Below are 21,906 nucleotides of genomic sequence, written 5' to 3' on the forward strand. Positions count from 1 at the left end.
GTTACCTGTAGTACAAATTGTAAGAGCGTAAGAGTGATAATGCTTTAAAATAGCATAATCACTCTTACATTATTAGCGCATCAAAATTGGCCAAAACATTATATTATGCACTTTTTTCTGCCTAATGTCTGAACATGTAACGGCTTTGCTGGCTTGTTTCCTGCATGGTGTCTGTACATTTGCAAGCTTTGCCGTCTAGTTACATATTGTGGTGGGTTGTTCTAAAATACATTTTAGTAAGATTTTTTTTCTTGGTTTCTAGGCTGAGTTATCTTTTTTAATAATCTCTGGCCTACAGATCAGTTTTTTAGTTGAAAGAAAACCCACAATTTTTATAAACCCAATCAAGCATCCTTAAAATAACCGTATTACTAATATGCTCCTAATTATATGAAGAATAATTTGTCAATCAGAATTATTCAGATTATATGGGGTGACTACATGGCTGTTATCTCATTTCTGCCCATATAAACAGTGGCTGCCCATATTAAAGAGTGGAAAAATACATCAGATTATAAACTGTCAATCATCTTGCAATTTAATACTATAAAAAATTTAATGCTTTAATTACATTCCAGTACATTTGTAAATATTCAGTTTTGCATAATGATAACTGGAAATTAATAAGAACTCTTGGGCAATTTTTAGGCCAGTGATGTTATATTCCAGTTGAAACATGACATTATCTCTCATGCTTGTTTGATTTTACTACAATATTATCAATGTGTCACTATTTACACTACACCTACACAAAGTTCTGTTCATTACCATGATAAGTCAAACCAGAATAAGTGCTACACACATCAGTTATTCATTCTGCTTAAGCCTCTCCCTCCTTGAAAAACCTCGACAATAACTATCGATGGCTGATCTTATTTTAGGCCATTCGAGGTCTAGGCCATAATTGGTCATTCCAAAAGCCTGACACAAACTTCTTTTAATTGTTTCAATCTTTTCAGCATTTAACCTTTTCTTTCCATTAACACCATTAATATTAGCTCCAATTATCTCTACTCTAGAAAATAACCGTTTCACTAGTCTTGTGGCAAATGCAGTTACAGTGCCAGTCTGCTGTTTAAGTTTATACAGGTCTTTTAAACTGGGAGCACTGGGGATAGGGGCTGATTCAGACAGTTCGGATGAAGCTACCGAGTCAACCTGACTGTGACAGGTTTCATGCCTTTTAGTTTGTTGCATGTCCTGGAAGGTTTTGTTACAAAAAATACACTTGTATTCCTCTTTATCATGTGCAGTAGTTACAAGTCTGTGTTTTCTTTCACAATCCATGACACTGTCAAAGTTTTCATAATACTCATGGCACACTGAACATATAAAAACAATGGTGTCTGTTCTGGGGCAGGCGTGGCCCCACACTGTGCATTCTCCCAACTCGCCCTGGGTGGAATTGCAAAATTTACATGACAGTTTTCTTAATCTTTTAGCTTTCCCAGACCTAAACTGAGACTGTCCAGTTGAGGACACTGTCTGCACAGGAATCTGGGACTGAGGCACTGGACTCGCCTGTAGTTTTGTTCTTTTGGATATACTGGCATATTCACCCTGTCTAGAATCATTCCTCAACAAGCGTTTACATGTAGTTGACCTCTCTTCAGGCAAAACTGGGTTATGCTCCGCATGAATGTGTGAAAGAAGATTTTTACGTGTTGTAAAATATGTTCCACATTCACTACAAAAATACCGACTCTGCCTTTTCCATTTGGAATGTTCGTCACCTTGGTCCGGAACACCATTCTGTCCATAATTTTTATCAGCAGAATTACATGTCCCTTCATCTTCATCACTTCCATGGGAACTGTCATCTCCAACATTCTCTGATGTAAATGTATCATTGTTCATTTCAATTTCAAAACTGCTGACATGTAAATCTGAATCAAACTCACTGTCATTATCAGCAGCACTATTGCAGGCACTGGCCACACCAGTAAATGTCACCTCTGGTTCTGGTTTTATCAATCCCTGAGAATCATCCTTCAGTCTTAACCCTTCTACACTCTGCTCTGGCTCATGTCCTAGAGTGCACAGGCTGGTCAAGGTAGCTGGTGCAGTACCAGTACTTGTACCATAGTCACCATATGCAGCATGATCTGACTGGTCCAGCTCTGAGCAAGGCGTCATTCGAAATGAAATTTCACAAACTGAACATCTAAAGAACAGTTCTGGAGGAGAATTATCCTTCATTTCAATGTCCAGTTTTATGCTAGTTAGCAGGTGCCCATTCTGGCACTCCCCTGCAGGTCCTACTGGTTGACTGACTCTGATACCCATTTGATTGTGACAGCTTGAAATAGCTATAAATAAGAGCAAGATATAAGAATTATGAAAATAACGGGTAACAAAACTGTGATTTGCAATATCCCTCTGATAGCAGGGTCTGCAGACAAATGTAAGTGCCATTAATTTATTTTCCAGATTTCTACATTGTCAAATAGTTTATTCCTAACCATGTGGCTAACTGTACACCAAATTTCAAATCTCCCTTTTTTCATTATTAGAAAAAACGTACTAAAATACAGTGTGCTTTTTAGACGTAACTTTTGAATTAGTAGTGGCAAAGCTTGAAATTATGATGAATTATCATTGCATTACAGTCATTACAAACTATAGCCCACTAAGACTACTGTTTTTAGGTGTAATTTTCTTTTTTCCCCCATGAATACACGTTTACATTTAACTTACCAATTTGAGTTTTGCTTAATTTGTTTGCCACACTTGCCACCGATGTTGAATTTTCTTAGTACCTTTAATCAAGACAATCCCTAACGGTCTATTTCAACAACATCAAAATTTTATGGTGTGAATAAGTATTAATAAGGTATTCTTTATTGTACCTGTGCGCTTAGGCCAAAATTTGAACATAAATATCTAGTCCCTATTGTTAAAATGCTTTTCATATCTTTTACCAGTTCATCTGCATTTTGAACTGGGAAATGGAAAGCTTATTTATAGTGGTTTATTTTTATCATTATCATTTGGTACATTTTGTGCAGAGGAAATGCTTTTCATTCATTTCGCTAAAATGCAATTAGAAAGAAAACCTATAAAATCAATACAAATTTTATTCAGGACACAACTTGCCTTGAACTCATGCACAATGGTAAAAAAGCATGAATTAAAACATGTTTATAAAAACAGTCAAAACAAGTAAATTCCATACAAGAAATAATGTACTGTATGTACGTATATGATCAACTGTGTTTTTTTAATACTATGTTCTCTGTGCATGGTATTCAGAGATTGATTGCAAAAGCAGCAAACTTGAACTCTCTTGAGATTTATTTCACTCAAGGACTGGTGTAAGGGTCGAGTCATACTTACTCCCCCCCCCCCCCCCCCCCCCCCCCCCCCCCCCCCCCCCCCTTCACATGTAGCAACTGGCATTTAATTGCCTCATTATTTTCCAAGCTCTGTATGGTTATGGCTTTGCTGTGGTATACAATTGACAAAAGCATCAAGAACTTAGGTATACACCAAAACAAAACCAAGCAAAGTTGTTAACATTATTATGCAGCATTACTTTTGCCAGCCAGGTTTTTCTACATCTAAACTCAATAACATAGTCATGTCACTAAACATAACCATATCACAAAACATGATACTGATGACAGGATTTTGTCTGATAATTAAATTCATGTCATTGACATGAGATTATGCTACTGCAGAAAAGATAAAACAGACCCAACAAAATTCAAGGCTTGGCACAATATGCCACACGAAAAAGCTTTAGATTTCAATACAGTATACGTACTGTACATCTTCTCTAAGATCCGACTACAAAGTAATGTAAAAAGCTGCAATTCCCAACAATGCCTTCTAAAATGTTACTGGCTTCTTGTACTCTAAATTTTTCAATGTGATGTCAAAGGTTATATACACGTATGTATAAGATTTGCAGGCATCTTTGCAGTCTACTGGAATCAAACAAAAGGTCTCTGTCAGTAAATGGACATGTTACAGGTTGTGATTCAGTTTTCACTGCTGTTCATTTGTGGGGAATATGTTCTAGATTTACTTGACTGGGCTGATCTCTTCTTGCTTGGTGGTCTAGGTAGCATACCATCAGCTGGTTTGGAATTGGTTTTTGAGGAATCTTTTGACGTGGCATCACTCTCAGAGAAACTACTTTTCAAAACATGTCTGTGGCTCTTGTTTTTATCACTTCTCAATTTATTATAACTCCAGTGACTGTCCATATTGTTTTCTTGAGAATTAGTATTTCCAGCAGACCCTTCAGTGTCTAGTTGATGGGAATTTTGCATATACCCGCCTCTGTTCATTTGGTTTTCACTACTTAAAGTCTCTTCCCTCTCAGTATCTGAATCAGAGTCTGAACTGCTAGATCTTGCAGTGCTACTAGATCTTGCTGTAGATTGTGAAGTAGCTCTAGAGTTGAGCAATAATTCTTGAATAGCTTCATCTGTGATGGGCTCTACATTCGTTTGATATGTTTCTGAAATAATGCAAAGACAGTCATAAATACAGATACATTTAATAATATAATAACATGTAAAAAGACCTTTTAAAACAAAAGTAATTTGTAATTAGACTCATTTTGTAAAACAAAAACGTAAAAGATATTATTTTGCTGAGCAATTCTACTCCATCCTAGAATATTTCTTCCATAAATTTAGGATAAAAAAACCTTTGTGACAATGAGGCCTTATTCTCGAAACTTTGAAACTATAAACCTTCGAGAATACCAACTAACATGAGTTATCAGACTTATGAAAAGTTACAAAAATATGTAAGTTACAACCCCACGAGAATACAGCTTCTGGACACAGTGCAGTTTTAAAAATTCTACAGAACATGGGCAGCATACTGACCTCCATCTCCAGCAGTTCCTTCTTGCCTGCTTGCTTGTTCTCTTCTTGCCTCCTCCAGTAGTTTTTGGAGGACGTCATTCGGTAACTTGGGTGGATTTTCCAACAGGTTCTCTTTGGCAGACACCACAGACCTGAGAAATAACCTTGAAATGTTAGGTGGCATGATGAGTTCAAGGGTTCATTCCCAATGTGACTATTGTTCTACGAAGACAGATGTAACTCTTCTGGGACTCTCTTTGAATAAAATCAGATTAAAAAATTAACAGGTCTCCCCTCTTGGCTTTCAGTAAAATACATAAAAGCTGGTGATTACAAGAGTATATGTCGGAAATCTGATTGCATTCAGCGAGATTCCCTGTGGAGTTGGATCGCTCTATGTAGAACAAGAGTTTCAATGGAAATGAGCCCTTAGAGATCACTAGTAAGTTTCTAGTATCCTTCTAGTTTCAGAGATCACTGCAGAAACTCAACCTCTATCTTTAGAGGGAGAGGCATGTTGAATATAGAGGCAAGTATTCTAGAGACCTCTGAAAGGCAGGGTGTAGCTGTTTAAAAATCAAATGGTCCTGCCTTTTACAGTCATAGAAATCTTCATAAGCTGGGTATTTTTTAACTGAAACATCAGTATTATATTTCTTTTATAAAAGGATGCTCATATCGCAAATGTGTAAAGCTTTCTTAAAATGAAATAATAAAAAAAAAATCCCCAGATAACTTGCCTTGGTGAGTTATTTAATGACTCTGTCTCTGCCGTGGCCCTTGACATAGTGCGCGAACACTGGTCTAAAAGGTCTTGAAGCTGATCCTCAGACAAAGCAGGAGAAGATATCTGGAAGTGGAAATCACATTTTAGGGACTAAACAAGAGAACAATTATATCTATACAAACCAAACAGTTAAATTTATTTAAAGAATAGTGTGTGCCAGTTTTATATCATATTATATATATATATATATATATATAGAGAGAGAGAGAGAGAGAGAGAGAGAGAGAGAGAGAGAGAGAGAGAGAGAGAGAGAGAGAGAGAGAGAGAGAGAGAGAGAGAGAGAGAGAGAGAGAGAGAGAGAGAGAGAGAGAGAGAGAGAGAGACTCGAGCGCTTTACATATCAAATGCAGGAATGCATGTGTGCACACTAAGCATGCACCTTTTTGTTTTCATCTGGTGTTCACTTTATCTCAGTGTCTCTCACCCAGCTATCTATCCATGTCATACAGTAGCCTCAACAATTCTACCTCAGTGCCTCTTACCTCTCTATCCACAGCTGATGTAAGTCTGGACAACTCTATCTCAATGTCCTTAAGTCTGTGAGTTAACTCTCTGTGCTCCTTTGTTTCCTTCAAAGCCTTCTCACCCAGGTTATCAAAATCAACTGAATGTATGATTCCAGTTCGAGTGAAAAAAGACTGAAAAAAGGACATAACAGTTCATGATTTGTTACTTTGTTACTAGGATAAGCAGCAAATTTGCTCATTAATCAGAGACACCAGAAGCATTGGTGATAGATAGTGATGTTGCTCCCCTGACTGAAGCTGCATTTAAACATGCATACTGGATCTTAATAGCAACTAATTACATACAAAAATTGATTAAATATTATAAAGAATAAGAATATAATCACTTAAAAGTAAAGATATGGTGCCAGGAGAAGAGGCATCAAAAGTATTGAATGAATAGAAATAATACATAAATACATAACAACAAAGAATGATATCATCAATACTATTTTTATCAGTGAATTTTACCTGTTGTGGAGTGTGAGATCTAGGGCTGCTACATATTGACTGAAAGTCCTCAAACGGTAAAAGGGATTTCAGCTTCTCATCAATGGCTTTCAGTGCCTTCATGTCCTCATTACCAGGCAGAAAACCATCTCCTGGTTGCACAACAATTTGGAAAGGGTTGTCTGAAACAGCCTGAAAAAAAGTTCTGGTATTATCAATATGATAATCAATTTTCAAGGATTTTTAATGTAAAGCCTAAAATCACACCAAAGCAAATTTTCAAGTATATGTGTGACAACAACAAAAATGACAGAACAAATTGAAGATTGCAGTTATTAAAAAGTTCAGATTATTTTAACTAGATAAATAAATAAATAAAACCATTACTTGAACAGTTTAACACCCACCCCCCAACACACACACACATGCACAAACACACACACACACACACACACACACACACACACACACACACACACACATGCACAAACACACATAAACACACTACCACAACTAAAAAGATCTTGAAAAATAAGTAGTGAGTACACTGTAAATAAACCCTCACCTCTTCACCCTCTTCAGGAAGTTCTGGCAAAGTCTCCAGATCCCCCAGTAAAAGCTCCAGTCTCTCCTTTTCATCATCTGTCATTGCTATCATGTTAGCAGCATCACCCGCTAGCTGAGAAAGGTTTTATAAAAAAAGGGCAAAAGCAGAAAAAGTTAAACATTGAGTATTTTCTAAAAGACGTGGGTATATGGTAACTTTTGAATTCATTATTTATTAGTAGAACTATTAATTAATTCACTATTTTATTAATTACAGCTTAGCTTTTTGCTGTCAACAATACATAGTTGGTCTAATGAATTTTGGATACACTTTTAAGATAAATCATATTCACTGTGTGTTTGTGTGTGTGTGTGTGTGCGTGCGCACGTGTGCGTGCTCAGCTTGAACTAATATTCACAGTGAATAGTTCTCTGACACAAAAAATACACTATCATTCTCTCAGTTTTTACCATTTTTAAAAAAACCTTGTTCCAAACTAACTTCAATGTTGAAACGGGTGATCTGTTATTTATATTCACAATTAAGTGACAGTACTAAAATTACAAACCTCAATATTTCTTTTAATGAAATCTTTGTTGGCTTTTTCATCTCCTGACTCTTCTTTTCCTGGTTTTTTCTTGCCTTTCTTACCACTGGACTGGGAATTTTCAGATCCTGGACTGGCAGCAGCAGCTGATGTCCCCGTTGCTGCTCCTGACAATGAAGCAGAATTATTAAACTCTAAGCTCACATAATGAATTATTGTCTATTTACAACTAATAGACTGACATCAGCCTTTAAATTAATCATAATTCTTTCAATTCTGAAATATATTTAAATTTGCTGGCAAGAGACTTTTGAAAAATATTTTTGTGGAATTTTTGTGTTGACTCTGAACCTTTTACTTTTATCCGAAGTATTTTACTCTTTAGTACCCTGATATGGTTGGCATACAAATAAACTGTATGCATTTAGGGCCATCAATATCTGTTCCCCCCCCCCCCTTCCAAAGACTTCTGGATATCTGAGTAATTTTTGTATGCAATGAAATGGTGAATATTTCAATGATGGCCAAATTATATACAGCTCTTTCAACTATATTATCATTAAAAGCATGAAATTATACTATCTCTGTTTCAATTAATATCCTTTACTGTATATTGACATAAACACTTAAAAGTTATGCCTCAATATCTCACTTTTTTGCATTTTTATACTCTGACTCTCAAGATTTGTCAATTTTAGTGAATCATAAAAACGTACTTTCTGACAAGAAGTCAACAATCTTTCCAGATATTTTAAATCTACCTTTTAGAGTATTACAAACAGCTTTTGGGAGACATTATCAATTAATTTGTAATGGCAATACCTGTATTTGATGCCTTGCCCTCTTTCTCATGATCCAGCACCTGGGTGGGGAAGACAGGGCTCACGGGAGGAGAATCTTCCATCACTCCTGAAATTATATTTTTAAATAATTGACAGGGGTTGGTGAAAGTATGTAAAATTCTAAATATTAACAATCAAAGGAAATTAACTATTAAGAGAACTGGTGTTAAAGATAATTACAAAAAGTTCACCTTACGATTTTAAGATTTCAATTTTTTTCAACGTTTGCATTTGGAATATCAATTTTGAAATTCAGTTCATCTTGACCAAAATTTCTTCACACTGCCAGTCTCATTTCCAGAACATGTTTGTTTCATCCAATAATTTTCCTATAAAATGTGTACCTTAAGATGTATCAACGATATCTATGAAAACAAGTCCTTTTGTAACTGTCCAAGGCCAACTAAATTCGACTCGCTGAGAAATATTAATTTTCATGTTTAAATGTTAAAATAACAGGAGAATCTTTTACAACACAGTGATGTGCCCAGTACCTTCATTGTGCTTTGGAGGTGGTTCTAAAGCAAGGAATTTTTCAGTGTTCACTGAAATATCTTTTGTCTCTCTTTTGCCGTCTGCTGACACCTCTGCCTTAAGTTCATTGAGTTCATCTCTTAGCCTGAAAATATTTCAATCATTCATGTAATTTAAATAAATATTAAGTTTGGGTTCATAACACATATCATATGGGAAAAAAAAGTGCAGGTAAAATTTTCAATTTGAAAATTAAAAATAAACAATTCACATTCAACCTACTGTTTTTGGAGGGCAATCCTTTGTCTTTTGACTGTTTTTTCTCGCTTTGTAACCTTCTTTAAAATTCTATCATATTTTCTCATTTTCAAAATGGCTTCCTTAATTTTTGGATCTAAATCTTCAAGGTCTTCTTTATCTTCTTCAGTCTTTGGTGGTGGAGCTTCGATTCTGTATTGTGCCAATTCATCCTTCATTTCTTCCTTAACCTGACTTCTTATTTCTTCTTTAATCTGCTTTATAATGTCCCTTTCTTCATCACTTGGGATTTCTTCTTCTTGGTGATTGTGCTGTGTTTTACCTAAATCTTGAATGTCATATAAATTCATAATGCAAAGTATTTAAAAGAGCAGTGGTGAAAGTTGCGAAAGCCCTGTGCAAAGCAAAATTAAGTGCCCAGAATACTTGTTACTTATCCACTGGTATGTGTCAGTGACTTGTTTGTTAAACAACATTATTTGCTTGTAGTGCTTCTTCGTGTCAATTAATTTTAATCATTATTTGCACATTACAGACAAGATTCCTGTTTTATTAATATATAACAAAGAACAATCTGAAATAAAAATATAAAAGAATTTACTCAAACCTTTGCATAAAACCATCTTACAAACCTGCTGCAACAAGCTGTTTTGCATTTTCATTTTCTTGTCTTTTCTGTGGCTCATTTTCATAGTTTAGAGGTTCACTGTAGTCAGTAAAAGAATCTTCATCAGAGTCATACTCCTCTACTTCAATGTCATACTCCTTACGTAAGAAAAAATGAATGGATAAAAGCCTTTATATCAAAGATGAAAAATAACATCATGATATTTTAGTACTTTAAATGTTGTGGATCTAATTATTTCAATAAAATAAAACAAATACCTTCTATTGAAAAAGCCATTGAAAAAAACTTAGGTGTTATTTTATATATTCTTGAATAAAGCAAAATATCAATCAAATATATTTTACTTTGAAAGTTGGCTGCTCTGGTGGCAGATATTCCAAAGACTGTTGTACATCTGGAGTTCTCCTGGTAACTGATGAAGCACTATTTAACGAGACTCTGCTACCTGCTCTCTTCTTAGAACTGGAAGTCCTGGTGATTTCATCCAAACTCCCGCGTACAATGTCCATTGTGTTCTCACCAGTGAGGTGAAGGGGTGGCTTCTTTTTAGACATGGCAGTTCTATTGTGTTATTCAAGCATCACAGCGTGGTTTGCCTGAAATCATCATCTACATGTGTATAATGTGATTGTTATTATTTGAGGCAGGTGCAAGTTTCACATTTTTTAATATATTCTGCATATCAAAAAAACTTCACAATAAGAAAAAGACAGACTCAAGAGTTTGTCTCATTACTCAGAGCAGTTGGTGGGATGCAAGCCTCACCTTGTTTCTAATTTAGAAACACAAATTCAAATTCAGACTTAGTTATGCCTTTAAATTATGGGGTATGTGTGCGGGGGAGGGGAGGGGGGGGAGAATACTGCAACAGCACCCGGAGTTTATTACATAGATTTATTTTAACCTCTTTAAAATTCACCGAGAAGTTGTGTGGACACATACTGGGAGTAAGTAAAGATTAATGCTTTGACGATCTAATTAGTTTTCTTATGACAGGTAGTTAGTTGCCTTACTTGAAGGCATTAAAATTGTAAGTAGCAGAGAAAGAAAAATCAGAGTTTAAATAGCATTTCTGGCGATGAAAACATACTTACAAATATACACTTGGGAAAGAAAACTCCAATGATCTTCATCTTTTTCTTTTTTGTTTAGAAGCCATCTTGGAATCTCCAACGAATGAAAAAGGGTACAAACTTGCCATCAGATAAATATAACAAGAAGAGGCGCATACAATGTCTAGAATATGATCTTCTTATCGAGTAATATTGTTTAGATAATTTATTTTTAGATATTTCATTTATCTCAGACAGTAAGAAAGTTAATTATTGAACTATTTTATTAACTTTTTAACGATAAATACAGTTTGTCTTGTCTTGTTTGCAAATTTGTGGCCGACGCTAGTTTATTTATTTTCGAGGACATTTCGGCGGGTGCACATGTCTAGGTACTTACACTTTGTTTATTGTCGATATATCGACCTAAAGACCGCCGGTGAAGAGATATTTTATTTTATTTTATAATAATTAACTAGTTTAATAATATAAACCTCTGCAATGTAATAGAAGTATTATAAGAACCTCATATACACCGCACCGAGCACTGTAACTGCTTGATCAACTTCCTTCATGACTGCACTGGCTGTACGTTCAGTGCTGTAGTCTCTTCATTAATAAATTAATACTTTATTGATGAACTTTTTTAAAGAGTGCATCATAGTTTTATGTATATTAAACCCATTTATAAAAAATTCTAGATCAGATTTATTGACATAACAGCATTGCCGTAGTCATTGATATTAGTTCCACGAACTGCATTCAATTTATAACAGTAATATATAACGTTAAAAGGGTGAACTGCAACTCGTGTAATTATTTCAATAAATTTTCCAATTCTAGTTTTCAGTCAGTAAGGCAAGTGAACCACTTTCTTTGCTGTTAACATCCTTTTGCAAGAAAGATGAATCCAGGGAAAAAAGTATCTGCCTTTGCAGTTTTTAAAGCCAAAAAGGTTAATTTTTTTTTCATGTATATATGTAGCTGTATGAATATTTTTACCTTGTGAAAAGACAGAGTCAAATATGGGTCATATTTTTAGTTTGACATTAAAGTTTTTAAAAGATACATTTTATATTTTGTTAGCATAAACCAAATGATCTTTAATACATTTATTAATTTATTGCCATTATAGTGATTGTCATAAATAGTGATGTTACTGTTTTTAGTCAATATTTATAGATAATAATACTTTGTTGTGACAATAGAACATGCGTGCATACTGTACAGACATGTATCATATATGTGTCTGTGTATTTATAAATTTATGAATGTCTTTATTTAACAGGCTCCTTCTGAAGTTTCCCAACATGAGACTTCTCTCCTTAGTATAACAAGTATGCCTGCTCTCTCAGAGAATCTCAAACTTGGAAAAAGCAAGGAAAAATTGTCAACTTCCTTTCAGCTTGAAAAACCTCAATCTAAAAAATCTAAAGAGAAAGAGAGAAAAAAAATGGAAAAGAAGTTTAAGGTAATTTTATGTAGTTTTGATTACAAATATTTTTTTCGCATATTTTGGTTCCCCTCTTTGCTTGATCGTGAATGATGTAAGATTTCACTTTTTTATTAAAATACTTTTTAATTTAAAAACATTTTTGGTGATTTCAAATCAAATTTCAAACTTCTTCAGAATTGCATACAAATGAACATTCATTTGCAGATATGAACATAGGAATGAAACTGGTTCTGCTTGTTCATCATTTTATTTCAGTGTTTCCCCTGCACTTAAATGAGCGAGGCGCCCGCCTCGCTGAAATTTGCAAGCGCCTTGCTGAAATTTGTCAAATGCACCGCCTCGTTGGGCTGAATGGAACGACAAAGTATATTTTCACTCATGCTAACTGAAAATTATATTTATTTCTAAGCAAATATGGCATTTTCTGTTTACATACGTAATTCCCATGCTTCTGAGCACTTGATTTAGCAGTAACGGAAATACGCATGCGCGTATGCCTAAAAATATCCAGCAGTTACTATCTCCCTGTGAGTGCCTCGTTTTCGCAGTTCTGTGAAGTATGAGAGACGAAGCGAAACGAGGCAACTCTTTCTTGACACCATTTAATCACGTGTCAAGAATACACTTTCTCTGTCACTTCATGTTCCGAAATTCAGACCGCCTGTTGTTTGTTTTTATAGTTTACGAATATTCACTGATAAAAAAGGAGCAAATAAAGTGGACTTCGTTGTTTTTATAAACTTGGAGAAGATTTTCTATTGATTTACGGGTAAGTTTTGTGAAAGCAGTAGTGTTGTAAAACTGGGTCACGTCAGTATTCGCGTGGAAACCAATTGAATATGAATTCCCATGACCGAATAGAACCATATAAATGAATAAACGAAGAACTAAAATTGATGATAAGTGTGATTTTCATCTCTTTAATTCCGAAGAATTCATTTAACGGTGTTTGAAGTTGTTGATTATAAATTACATCTCAAACTACGTAGGCCTATAACTAGTAGCGGGAGTCGCTTTGCGCTGAACGACAATTAAGGGAGAGAACTTTTTGAAGCAGTTTTATATTAGGATGAAGCGCTCCCACACGCAATGTCAATTGACCAGTTACTTTCAGAAATGAAATCGGTAAGAACAACATATTTTATCAACTTTTTGGTTAATTTAAAAATAATTTAATGTAGTAAGCCCTTTTTCTTGTTTCTTGTACGTATTAACTTTTTTTTTTTTTTTTGAAAGAGTATGTTCTATAAACTGAAAAGGACTAAACTGAGTGAATGCAGACTGGAAAATAAATTTTGTCCAATTTTTACTGAATTTACTCCTCAAAACAAGACAATTCAGTGCCACATAAAATGTAAAAAAATCAGTTCTAAATACCCTAAAATGCACCAAATTGCACCTCGATTAAAAAAATTTTCCGGGGGGGCATGCCCCCGGACCCCCCTAGTATTGCTGGGATCGCAGATTGCTTACCACCTCGCAGAGCTTGAAAGCCAGGGGAAACACTGTATTTATTTATTTACTTATTTATTTATTTATAATTAATTAATTAATTAATTAATTTGTGACCTAGGCTAAGCATTTACTTTTGCATAATTATTCATTCTTGTTAATTATACAAATTGTTAATTTACAGAAACTTCAAAATGGCATGCCAACAAGAGGTTCATATCTTCCTGACACAGCCATCAATAGCCCCTTGGCGGATCTGAGCAGTGCATTTGGAAGTCAAGTCAGCCTGAGGTCTGGAAAGAAGGGTAAGCTTTGTTTATAGCCCTTGAGATGAGGCAATGCTTCTTTTATTTTCTTAACAGTCAGTTTAGTACAGTATCCATATGCCCAATCTTTGTTGTTGTTGTTACATGTAATGCTTTAGATAGATGTAGATTGAAAATATACTCTAATAACTGCTTTTTGGAAGATGATTTTTGAGATGACATTTTTTTTTGCTTTGTTTCCAGACAAGCTTCCCCCTAAGCCACCCAAACCTCCTAAACCCAAATCCCTTCAAGCAAAGCTCAAATCTCCAAAATCTCCCAAAAGCCAAGAGACTACTTCACCAAAATTCAAGTCTCCAAAATCAAAGGTGTCAAATGGCAAGGTTGTTTCCCCTAAAGGGAAGCACAGCTTAGAAGAAAATCTAGTCAGTGAGGTCAAAGGAGAGCAGCCCTCGAAGAGAAGAAAAGTTAGTCACGCAACTCTTCCTGAAGCTGAAAAGCAGGTAATTTGATTTTTCAAATGAATACAATTATAGAAAGTTACAGTTTGGGTTTCAAATATTTTTTTTAAAGCGTGTGTACTTACTGAATATTTTATAAGTTTTTTTCAACACATTCTTGGGCATCCAAGATGTCAGAACATGTATTGAAGCCGAGATTGGAAAACTTTATGAAAAATTCCAGAATGATTTCTGTCATAGTTTTGAGTTAGAGATGAATAAATAGTTACATATTTGTTTACATATTCTACTAATCTGCATCCAACATCTGCTCTGAGTTTGCCCTGAAATCAGTGCAAGTCATCTATATATAACTAGATTGCAAAGGACGCACAAACTGGTTTCTACATCTAAACTGTTGATTAAATCATTATGGTGTTGCTATTTGACAAACTGCACTGTAATTTATGAATGAAATGATGATATAGACATGTAAAAACTTACAATTCACTTCTCTCTCCAGACACCTGTCACTCCATTCAAGCAACCACCTGCAGCAGCAGCAACCTCCAAGGACCTCCCTTATATGTATGACAGCACTGTGGAAGCCACCAGGCTCTTTGACTGCCTCATACATCCAGTGAAACCCAAGAAATTCTTTAGGTAGTCATATATTTTATTTATATCCAGAGTCAGGTGTGTTTATCTTTTACTCATTAGGGTTGAATTATTGGTGCTAAATTTCAATGAAAAGGACTTTGATCATGGATTTTCTACTTTTCTTGTTAAATGGACTTAGTTTTGTCACAACAGAGTGTGGGTGATCTCAGCTTGTGCTGTACATAGATAAATGTCATAGAAATAGTATGTTGAAATTGTATAATTTTTACAACCACAAAACATGTTTTGATAAAAGAATATTTCCCCTTTGCCTTAAACAATCACATTTTATATTTAAAATCATGGGCACAAATAATGTTAGGGTTAGGGACAAAATCAGATCTAAAGCATTTTTATTAGTAATATATTGAACCAATTGTTCAGTTATTTTTGATGGAAAGTTCTAGTCATTTCTTTCTTTTCCAGTGAATTGTGGGAGAAAAAGCCCTTGCTTGTCAAGCGACACATGCCATGTTATAATGATGGATGGTTCAGCACGGAAGAACTAGACAAGATTTTACGTAAGGTATGGAAGATATGACCAAGTCAAATATAGTAAAACAATGCCATATGTATATAAAAATTTGTAAGTAAAACATCATGCATGATATTTGAAAACATTTAGTTGTAATGTTGGGAATTTTTTACTTTAAAAAATGACAATTTGAATGCATGATTACCAGGTCAAGGTTAATGGTAAAAAGTGTATACGCTTAGCTACAAGAAAAACTTTTAGGGAGAATATGTTTGAAAATGCATCAGCAATTTCTATAATTTCAGGAAAATATTATTTTTGGAAAAAATATTGATGTGACAACATACTCCAATGGCAAGAGGGAGACACACAACCCCCCAGGAAGGGCCTATGCCCCAATAGTGTGGGATTATTTCCAGGTAGATGTTTACATTGTTATAAACAAAATAAGTGAATTGTTTGGATTTTTTAACAAATGATTTTGATGTTTTGTTGTGTTTTAATTACCTTGGGTCAGCTGAAAAACCTTTGAATTGAGAGAAACATGTAATGCATAAATATAGTCTACATATAATCACCATTAATCTCAATGAAGATAATTTTGTTTCCTTTTCTAGAATGGTTGCTCAGTGAGGCTGCTGAATCCTCAGACATATAGCCATAATGTGTGGAAGTTTTTATCAGTGCTACAGGAGTATTTTGGCTGCATGGTTGGTGCTAATATGTAAGTTTTACCTGCACTACTGGAGTGTTTGGGTTGATTGGTTGTTGATGATATGCAAATTTTACCATCTGATATTGCTGCAGTCACTTTAATCACAGTTGAAAAGATGCAAATATTGCATTAAGATGATAATAAGATGCTCATGTATACCATATCTTAAATCCAATAAAAACTTATCGACCACTGTTGTTAAAATAATTTGTCTTTTGTATGGATGTGCTGATTACAGTGGAAACTTAATGTTTTTATATTACAATTTTCATTGTATGCATTCCTTAGTTATCTAACTCCTGCTGGATCACAAGGTTTTGCACCACACTGGGATGATATTGAAGCTTTTGTCCTGCAGCTTGAAGGAAAGAAACACTGGAGATTGTACAGTCCCAGGTGTGTATGCTGGCATTAAGTCCAACACATGATTTAAAGTATATTGAATTTGTTGTCTTTTGCTGTATATTTAGGAAAAATTAATTAAATTGTATACATTTTTGGCAAATACGCTAAAGTTTTTTTAAGCGATATGTACATAATTCGTGACTTTATTCAATTTTAAAATATGTTGTCAACAGTAGTTTTTTAATATGTACTTGTTTTATTCTAATTTTTGTTCTTATCTGCCTATGTAGAAATGATGGAGAAGTACTCGCCAGATATTCTAGTGGTAGGTAAAGTAAAGGAGAAATAAACAGTAAAAGGGGGCACAGCATTGTGTTCAGTGTGCTTATGAAAGATTCCTATCTTATTTGACTGAAATTTCTAATCACGTGTGCAGTAGAAAAATTATGATTGGATAAGAATTTTCAAAGAAACTCAAATACTTATTCAGCAACAAGATGAACTTGCTGTAGTTTTTTCTCTCTAATAAATGTTTGGAAACCTATTTTTAGATAGTTTGCATTATTTAAATGCAATCTGTATTTTCATTAAAGGTTTCATTATGTGATTTAACCATGCTTGCAGGTGACTATATTTTCTTGGTTTTTTCTTTCAGGTAATTTTACCAGTGCAGATGTTGGAGAGCCCATATTAGATGTGATGTTAGAACCTGGGGATTTGTTGTACTTCCCACGAGGGGTGATACATCAGGTAGGACATAATGTATATTGGCCTTTTTGGATGAATTATTTGGATGAATGTTGAATTATTAAATTATTTTTTTAGCATGAGAATATTAAATTCTTGGATTCATTTTTTTCTAGGCTGACACGCCAACGAACAGTCACTCCTTACATGTGACAGTGTCTACATTCCAGCAGAACTCCTGGGGTGACCTCATGGAACAGGTGAGAACGATGAGAAATTGACTCTATTTTCATTTTGTTTGATTTTCCATAAACTCTAGGCTCACTCATGGATAATTTCTTTATCATTCTGAGTTTGTTATATGTATTATCTGTCATGGCATCTATAACATACTGTTGGATTCCATTCTTTTAGCCAAACAGTTAGATAATTGTAGCTTAATCAAAATATTGGTCCAAATCAGGGATAAATTTTATACGAAAAATGACAAGATGTTTTACATTTTAATTAACAAGTTAAGTATTTGGCTAAAATTTTGTACTAAAGTTTTGAGCTAAAAATATTTGCTTTAAGTTACATTTCCTTAACAGGAATGGTTTGGCATATTCATTGCATCCATCAGAGCTTATTCATGTTAGAAAAGTGATAATAAAAGATTCTGTATTTTTACCATTCTGACCCAGTTACATCCCAGTAGTTGGTTATTGGACACTCTGTAGTCTGCTTATTTCTTGCAGTTAGTTTGCCTCTGGCATCATGGCATCTTGCTAGACAATATCTCATAATTTAAATGATGTTTTATAATGAAGATGTTTTTTTGTTAATCTCTTTTTGGACCACACTGTTATGATACCCAAATTGACATAAAGTAATGTCATCTGTGAGTCCAGATATAAAATCTATACATTCTATCTCAGCTGTATATTCAGCAATTGTTGTTAATTAAAGATGAGTTAAGTTCTGTTCTGTTCTGGCTTGCAGATAGTTCCCACGGCCTTGCAGCTGGCTATAGAAGAGGATTTGGAGTTTAGGAAAGGACTACCTCGAGACTATCTCAGCTATATGGGTGTGGTCAACCAAGACTCAGTGAGTCTCACTTTTAGTTACATATAATTCTGCCTTTAATCCAAGAGTATAACTTTTGGCCAACAATTTGAAAGAAAATATAAAAATTAAAGATGTCCTAAATTTAGATTTATACAATTAAAAAGTTTTCATTTAAAATTCACTGAAACTGCTTTCATTTGTTTCAGTCACTCACATTGGACATGAGCTGTGTTGTAATTGAAGTATATGCATCTTGATTTTAGGACAATCCAGAGAGAAAGGCCTTTCTGAGAAAGATAGAACAGCTAATGACAAAGCTTTTGTCTTATGCCCCTGTGGATGCTGCATGTGATCAGATGGGAAAGAAATTAGTCCACGACTCACTGCCTCCAGTATTGACGAAAGGTGTCACATCTTTACAGCTATCTTAATTGTACACTCTGAAGTTATCAATAAATATAAATTAAAGTATCAAATATTTCTGATTTTTTTCAAAATGATCCTTTTGTGATGTTAAAGAACTCTGCAATTTTGCAAAGTGCAGGCAATTATTGACCATATTTCAGCCGAGGAAATGTGTAGTATCCATGGTAACGGAGAGAGGTGGGACACCAAACTGAATACAGTGAGAGGTGCTGTGGAGCTGGAACCAGACACACCCATCAAGATTATTAGGAAAGGAGCCTTAAGGTAAATAATGTACAATTAATTTCACGACTAACAAATAACTCAAAATATACACTTTGTAGTTTGAAAAGCTGGCCTTTTATTTACCAGTGCACAATATTTACAGTAATATTTGGGAGGACTGTGCTTACATTTATGATGTTTTTCTGCAAAAGATGTTGAATTATTTTTCTTCATTCATTAGTAAAATGATAAAACTATGACTTTTGTTTAACTTTTATGTATTTTTTTGATTGGTGTAAACAATTTGATTATTGAATTATAAAAAATCTACTATGATTGTTGTTAAACATGTCTGCTGTTCATGGATATTTTACCATAATTACATGTATTAATAAAGATGAGACAGACAGTGTATTGTTCACTATTAATCTGTATTTTCATATAATTCAATACTTAATGCTGTATTTACTATTAAAGGCTGGTAGGGGAAGAAGATCAGGTGAGGATTTACTACACCCTGGAGAATGCGCGGCTGTACCATGATACTGAACCCAAGTTCTTTGAAATAAGTGCAGACGTAAGTTATAAAACATGAATTTAAAGTAAGAAATATTTAAAATTATTGCTTTGAGCATGATGAACTGTAAACATTGATGTTGTTTTACTGATGTGAGCAGTCGATACGAATGTTTATCTTGGGATTTAAAAAGGACTGATGTGGGGCCTAGTGTTATATGCATGGTCAATTGAACAAGTTTTTGGTGAGATTAAACATGGTTTTAATTTCCGTCTGTATTGGATACTGTTTATTAGGTGTGGTAAAAGGCAATGTTCAACTAAGTAGTCACCCAAAATATAGCAGATTAGATAAAGTTTAGTATATTAGTATATTAAAAGTAACCACACAGCTGCACCTTAAACTAACATAGGTGTTAGAGTATTATGACATTTTCATTATCTTGGGCTGAAGAATAAAGTTCTTTCAGTCAAATAACTGGGTAACTTTAAACAAATCAAAATTTAATCAGAGATTAACTTTGCTTAATTCAGTGAAAAGTTAACATTTTCCTCAGCCAAATTTGACTAAAATTTGCTATTATTTCCAGGCTGCACCCGCAGTTGAGCACCTGATATTTGCCTATCCTGACTTTGTTACAGTAGACAGCTTGCCAATGAAAACGTTACCTGAAAAGGTGAGACTGTATACATATTGTGTGCTCTGTAGTTTGAACTTTACTTTTCTATTTCACTTGCTGTTAATATAGAAAAATAAAGTTATCTGCATGTACTTCATGTGGTTACCATGACCCTTATTTTATTGCTTTAGAACTGTAAGAAAATTGGAAGAACATATATTTTAAATTTAAAAGTTAATGTATAGCTTCGATTTAGGTGGGGATTAAGGCAGTTTGCTCTATTATAAAACCTTCAAAAATATGGCATTTATAAAAACATGTTAAATACACATTTGATCATTTGGTATAGCCGATTGAGGAGCTGGATGTGTTACATTTCTAAGTTTTTCAATTATTATATTATTTTTGTACATCTACAAAACTTGCAGTGAATACATTTGCAATTGAACTTTTACCATTGTTCACTAACTTACCGGTATCTTTTTACTTTTACTTGAAGTACTGTTGTTTTTTTTTTTAATTTTTACTTTTTAAATGTGTTCCAGACTGAAATAGCCAATGCCCTTTATGAAAAAGGTCTTTTGATGACAGATGAACCCATGCAGGCTGTTGATGACTCTTCCAGTGAGGATGAGGATATATAAAAGAGATAATACAATGAAGATGAGGATGTTTGACTTAGGCATAGGATTTGACATTGAGGATGGGGATATATAAATAGAAAAAATAATAATAAATTGAAGATGAGGATATTGAGGATTCGACAATGAGGATGAGGGAGACATTGGTGATGTGAATTAGAATGTACAATTCAGGATATGCATTGACAGTGAGGATTCTTATCAGGAGTTGGAATGATGATGCTTATGTTGTTAATATACAATAACAGTGAGGATGATATTGATAATGTGTGGTAAAGGAAATACAATGACACTGCATTGGGACCGAAATATTTGATAGAACTCATCAAGTGAAGTAAGACATAAAACTAAGTTTTAATTGCTTTGTTTAGACTGTAGTATTATACAAATTTTAGGGGTTTTATACAAAAGTGATCGATATCATTTTACACATTAAGTGTATCAGTAAGTACATGACTCAAGACTTAAAAGCATTGTAAGCAAGTTTATTGTTCTGAAAAAGCAAAATGATCTTTTGTGTGACTTTTAGACATTTCAAAACTCACTTGTGTTTTCTCTTCATATTCATGTATTTTATGCAGTTATTAAGTTTCAAAATGGGGTTAAAAGCAACTGAAAAAATAGCCAGCCATGACATTTCATAGTTTTCTCTTTTAAGTTAACTTTTTTAATATCATAAACTTTGTTTAATATTGTTTTTTTAACTTAATGTATGCCAATTTGGCAGATTTTTTGCTTTTTTCATAAAGTCAAATTATTTTTTCTTTTTCTTGTACAGTGAATCACATACAAATTTGAAACTAAGAGGGTTGGAATTTCCAATCAATGAAAAAAATATTTACATAAAATACCTTTTAGTTTTGTTTTTAGTAAAGACTGACTGAAAAGAAAAATTATGCAAGTGAACCTGTAATTGTGCGATTTTCTATACATGTATTTGAAGCTGAGCTTGAGTTATCGTGTAGGCCAGAATGACGCTTTGAAAAACTTAAATTTTTATTTTAGAACATTTCAGGTGGACAACAAAATAAAGTAAATCTAA

At 34.0% G+C, this 21,906-nt stretch overlaps 3 protein-coding genes across 5 annotated transcripts; 1 reads left to right on the plus strand and 2 right to left on the minus strand.

Moving 5' to 3' along the window:
- Positions 1 to 512: 512 nt before the first annotated feature.
- LOC106151181 (uncharacterized) lies at positions 513 to 3,347 on the minus strand. Its single transcript, XM_013524290.3, has 2 exons — positions 2,698 to 3,347; positions 513 to 2,309 (listed from the first exon to the last, which is right to left on the minus strand). Exon 2 carries the CDS (start codon positions 2,284 to 2,286, stop codon positions 808 to 810), a length of 1,479 nt encoding a protein of 492 aa, XP_013379744.3. The 5' UTR covers positions 2,287 to 2,309; positions 2,698 to 3,347; the 3' UTR covers positions 513 to 807.
- Positions 3,348 to 3,367: 20 nt separating this feature from the next.
- On the minus strand, positions 3,368 to 11,115 carry LOC106150842 (fibrous sheath-interacting protein 1). Of its 2 annotated transcripts, none has more exons than XM_087005038.1 (13): positions 10,957 to 11,115; positions 10,207 to 10,458; positions 9,867 to 9,999; positions 9,259 to 9,562; positions 8,997 to 9,121; positions 8,483 to 8,569; positions 7,682 to 7,827; positions 7,132 to 7,245; positions 6,588 to 6,758; positions 6,093 to 6,248; positions 5,564 to 5,673; positions 4,845 to 4,975; positions 3,368 to 4,468 (listed from the first exon to the last, which is right to left on the minus strand). In XM_087005038.1, exons 2-13 carry the CDS (start codon positions 10,414 to 10,416, stop codon positions 3,984 to 3,986), a joined length of 2,172 nt encoding a protein of 723 aa, XP_086861164.1. In that variant the 5' UTR covers positions 10,417 to 10,458; positions 10,957 to 11,115; the 3' UTR covers positions 3,368 to 3,983. The 2 variants fall into 2 exon arrangements, with proteins under 2 accessions (XP_086861164.1, XP_013379300.2); XM_013523846.2 differs by having other exon boundaries at positions 10,207 to 10,471; positions 10,957 to 11,030.
- A 146-nt stretch (positions 11,116 to 11,261) lies between these two features.
- Positions 11,262 to 21,714, plus strand: LOC106150818 (ribosomal oxygenase 1). Of its 2 annotated transcripts, none has more exons than XM_087005040.1 (19): positions 11,262 to 11,306; positions 11,758 to 11,869; positions 12,203 to 12,385; positions 14,007 to 14,127; positions 14,332 to 14,591; positions 15,052 to 15,191; positions 15,615 to 15,714; positions 15,969 to 16,082; positions 16,281 to 16,387; positions 16,667 to 16,774; positions 17,014 to 17,048; positions 17,379 to 17,473; positions 17,587 to 17,670; positions 18,392 to 18,496; positions 18,721 to 18,862; positions 19,024 to 19,147; positions 19,565 to 19,664; positions 20,194 to 20,280; positions 20,769 to 21,714. In XM_087005040.1, the coding sequence occupies exons 2-19, from the start codon at positions 11,819 to 11,821 to the stop codon at positions 20,865 to 20,867; spliced, it is 2,055 nt and encodes a 684-aa protein (XP_086861166.1). In that variant the 5' UTR covers positions 11,262 to 11,306; positions 11,758 to 11,818; the 3' UTR covers positions 20,868 to 21,714. The 2 variants fall into 2 exon arrangements, with proteins under 2 accessions (XP_086861166.1, XP_086861165.1); XM_087005039.1 differs by having other exon boundaries at positions 11,285 to 11,359; positions 11,756 to 11,869.
- The last annotated feature ends 192 nt before the right edge of the window (positions 21,715 to 21,906 follow it).

This window comes from Lingula anatina, chromosome 2, assembly GCF_051362555.1.
Source record: "Lingula anatina isolate TDL-2025a chromosome 2, LinAna3.0, whole genome shotgun sequence".
Taxonomy (NCBI): domain Eukaryota; kingdom Metazoa; phylum Brachiopoda; class Lingulata; order Lingulida; family Lingulidae; genus Lingula; species Lingula anatina.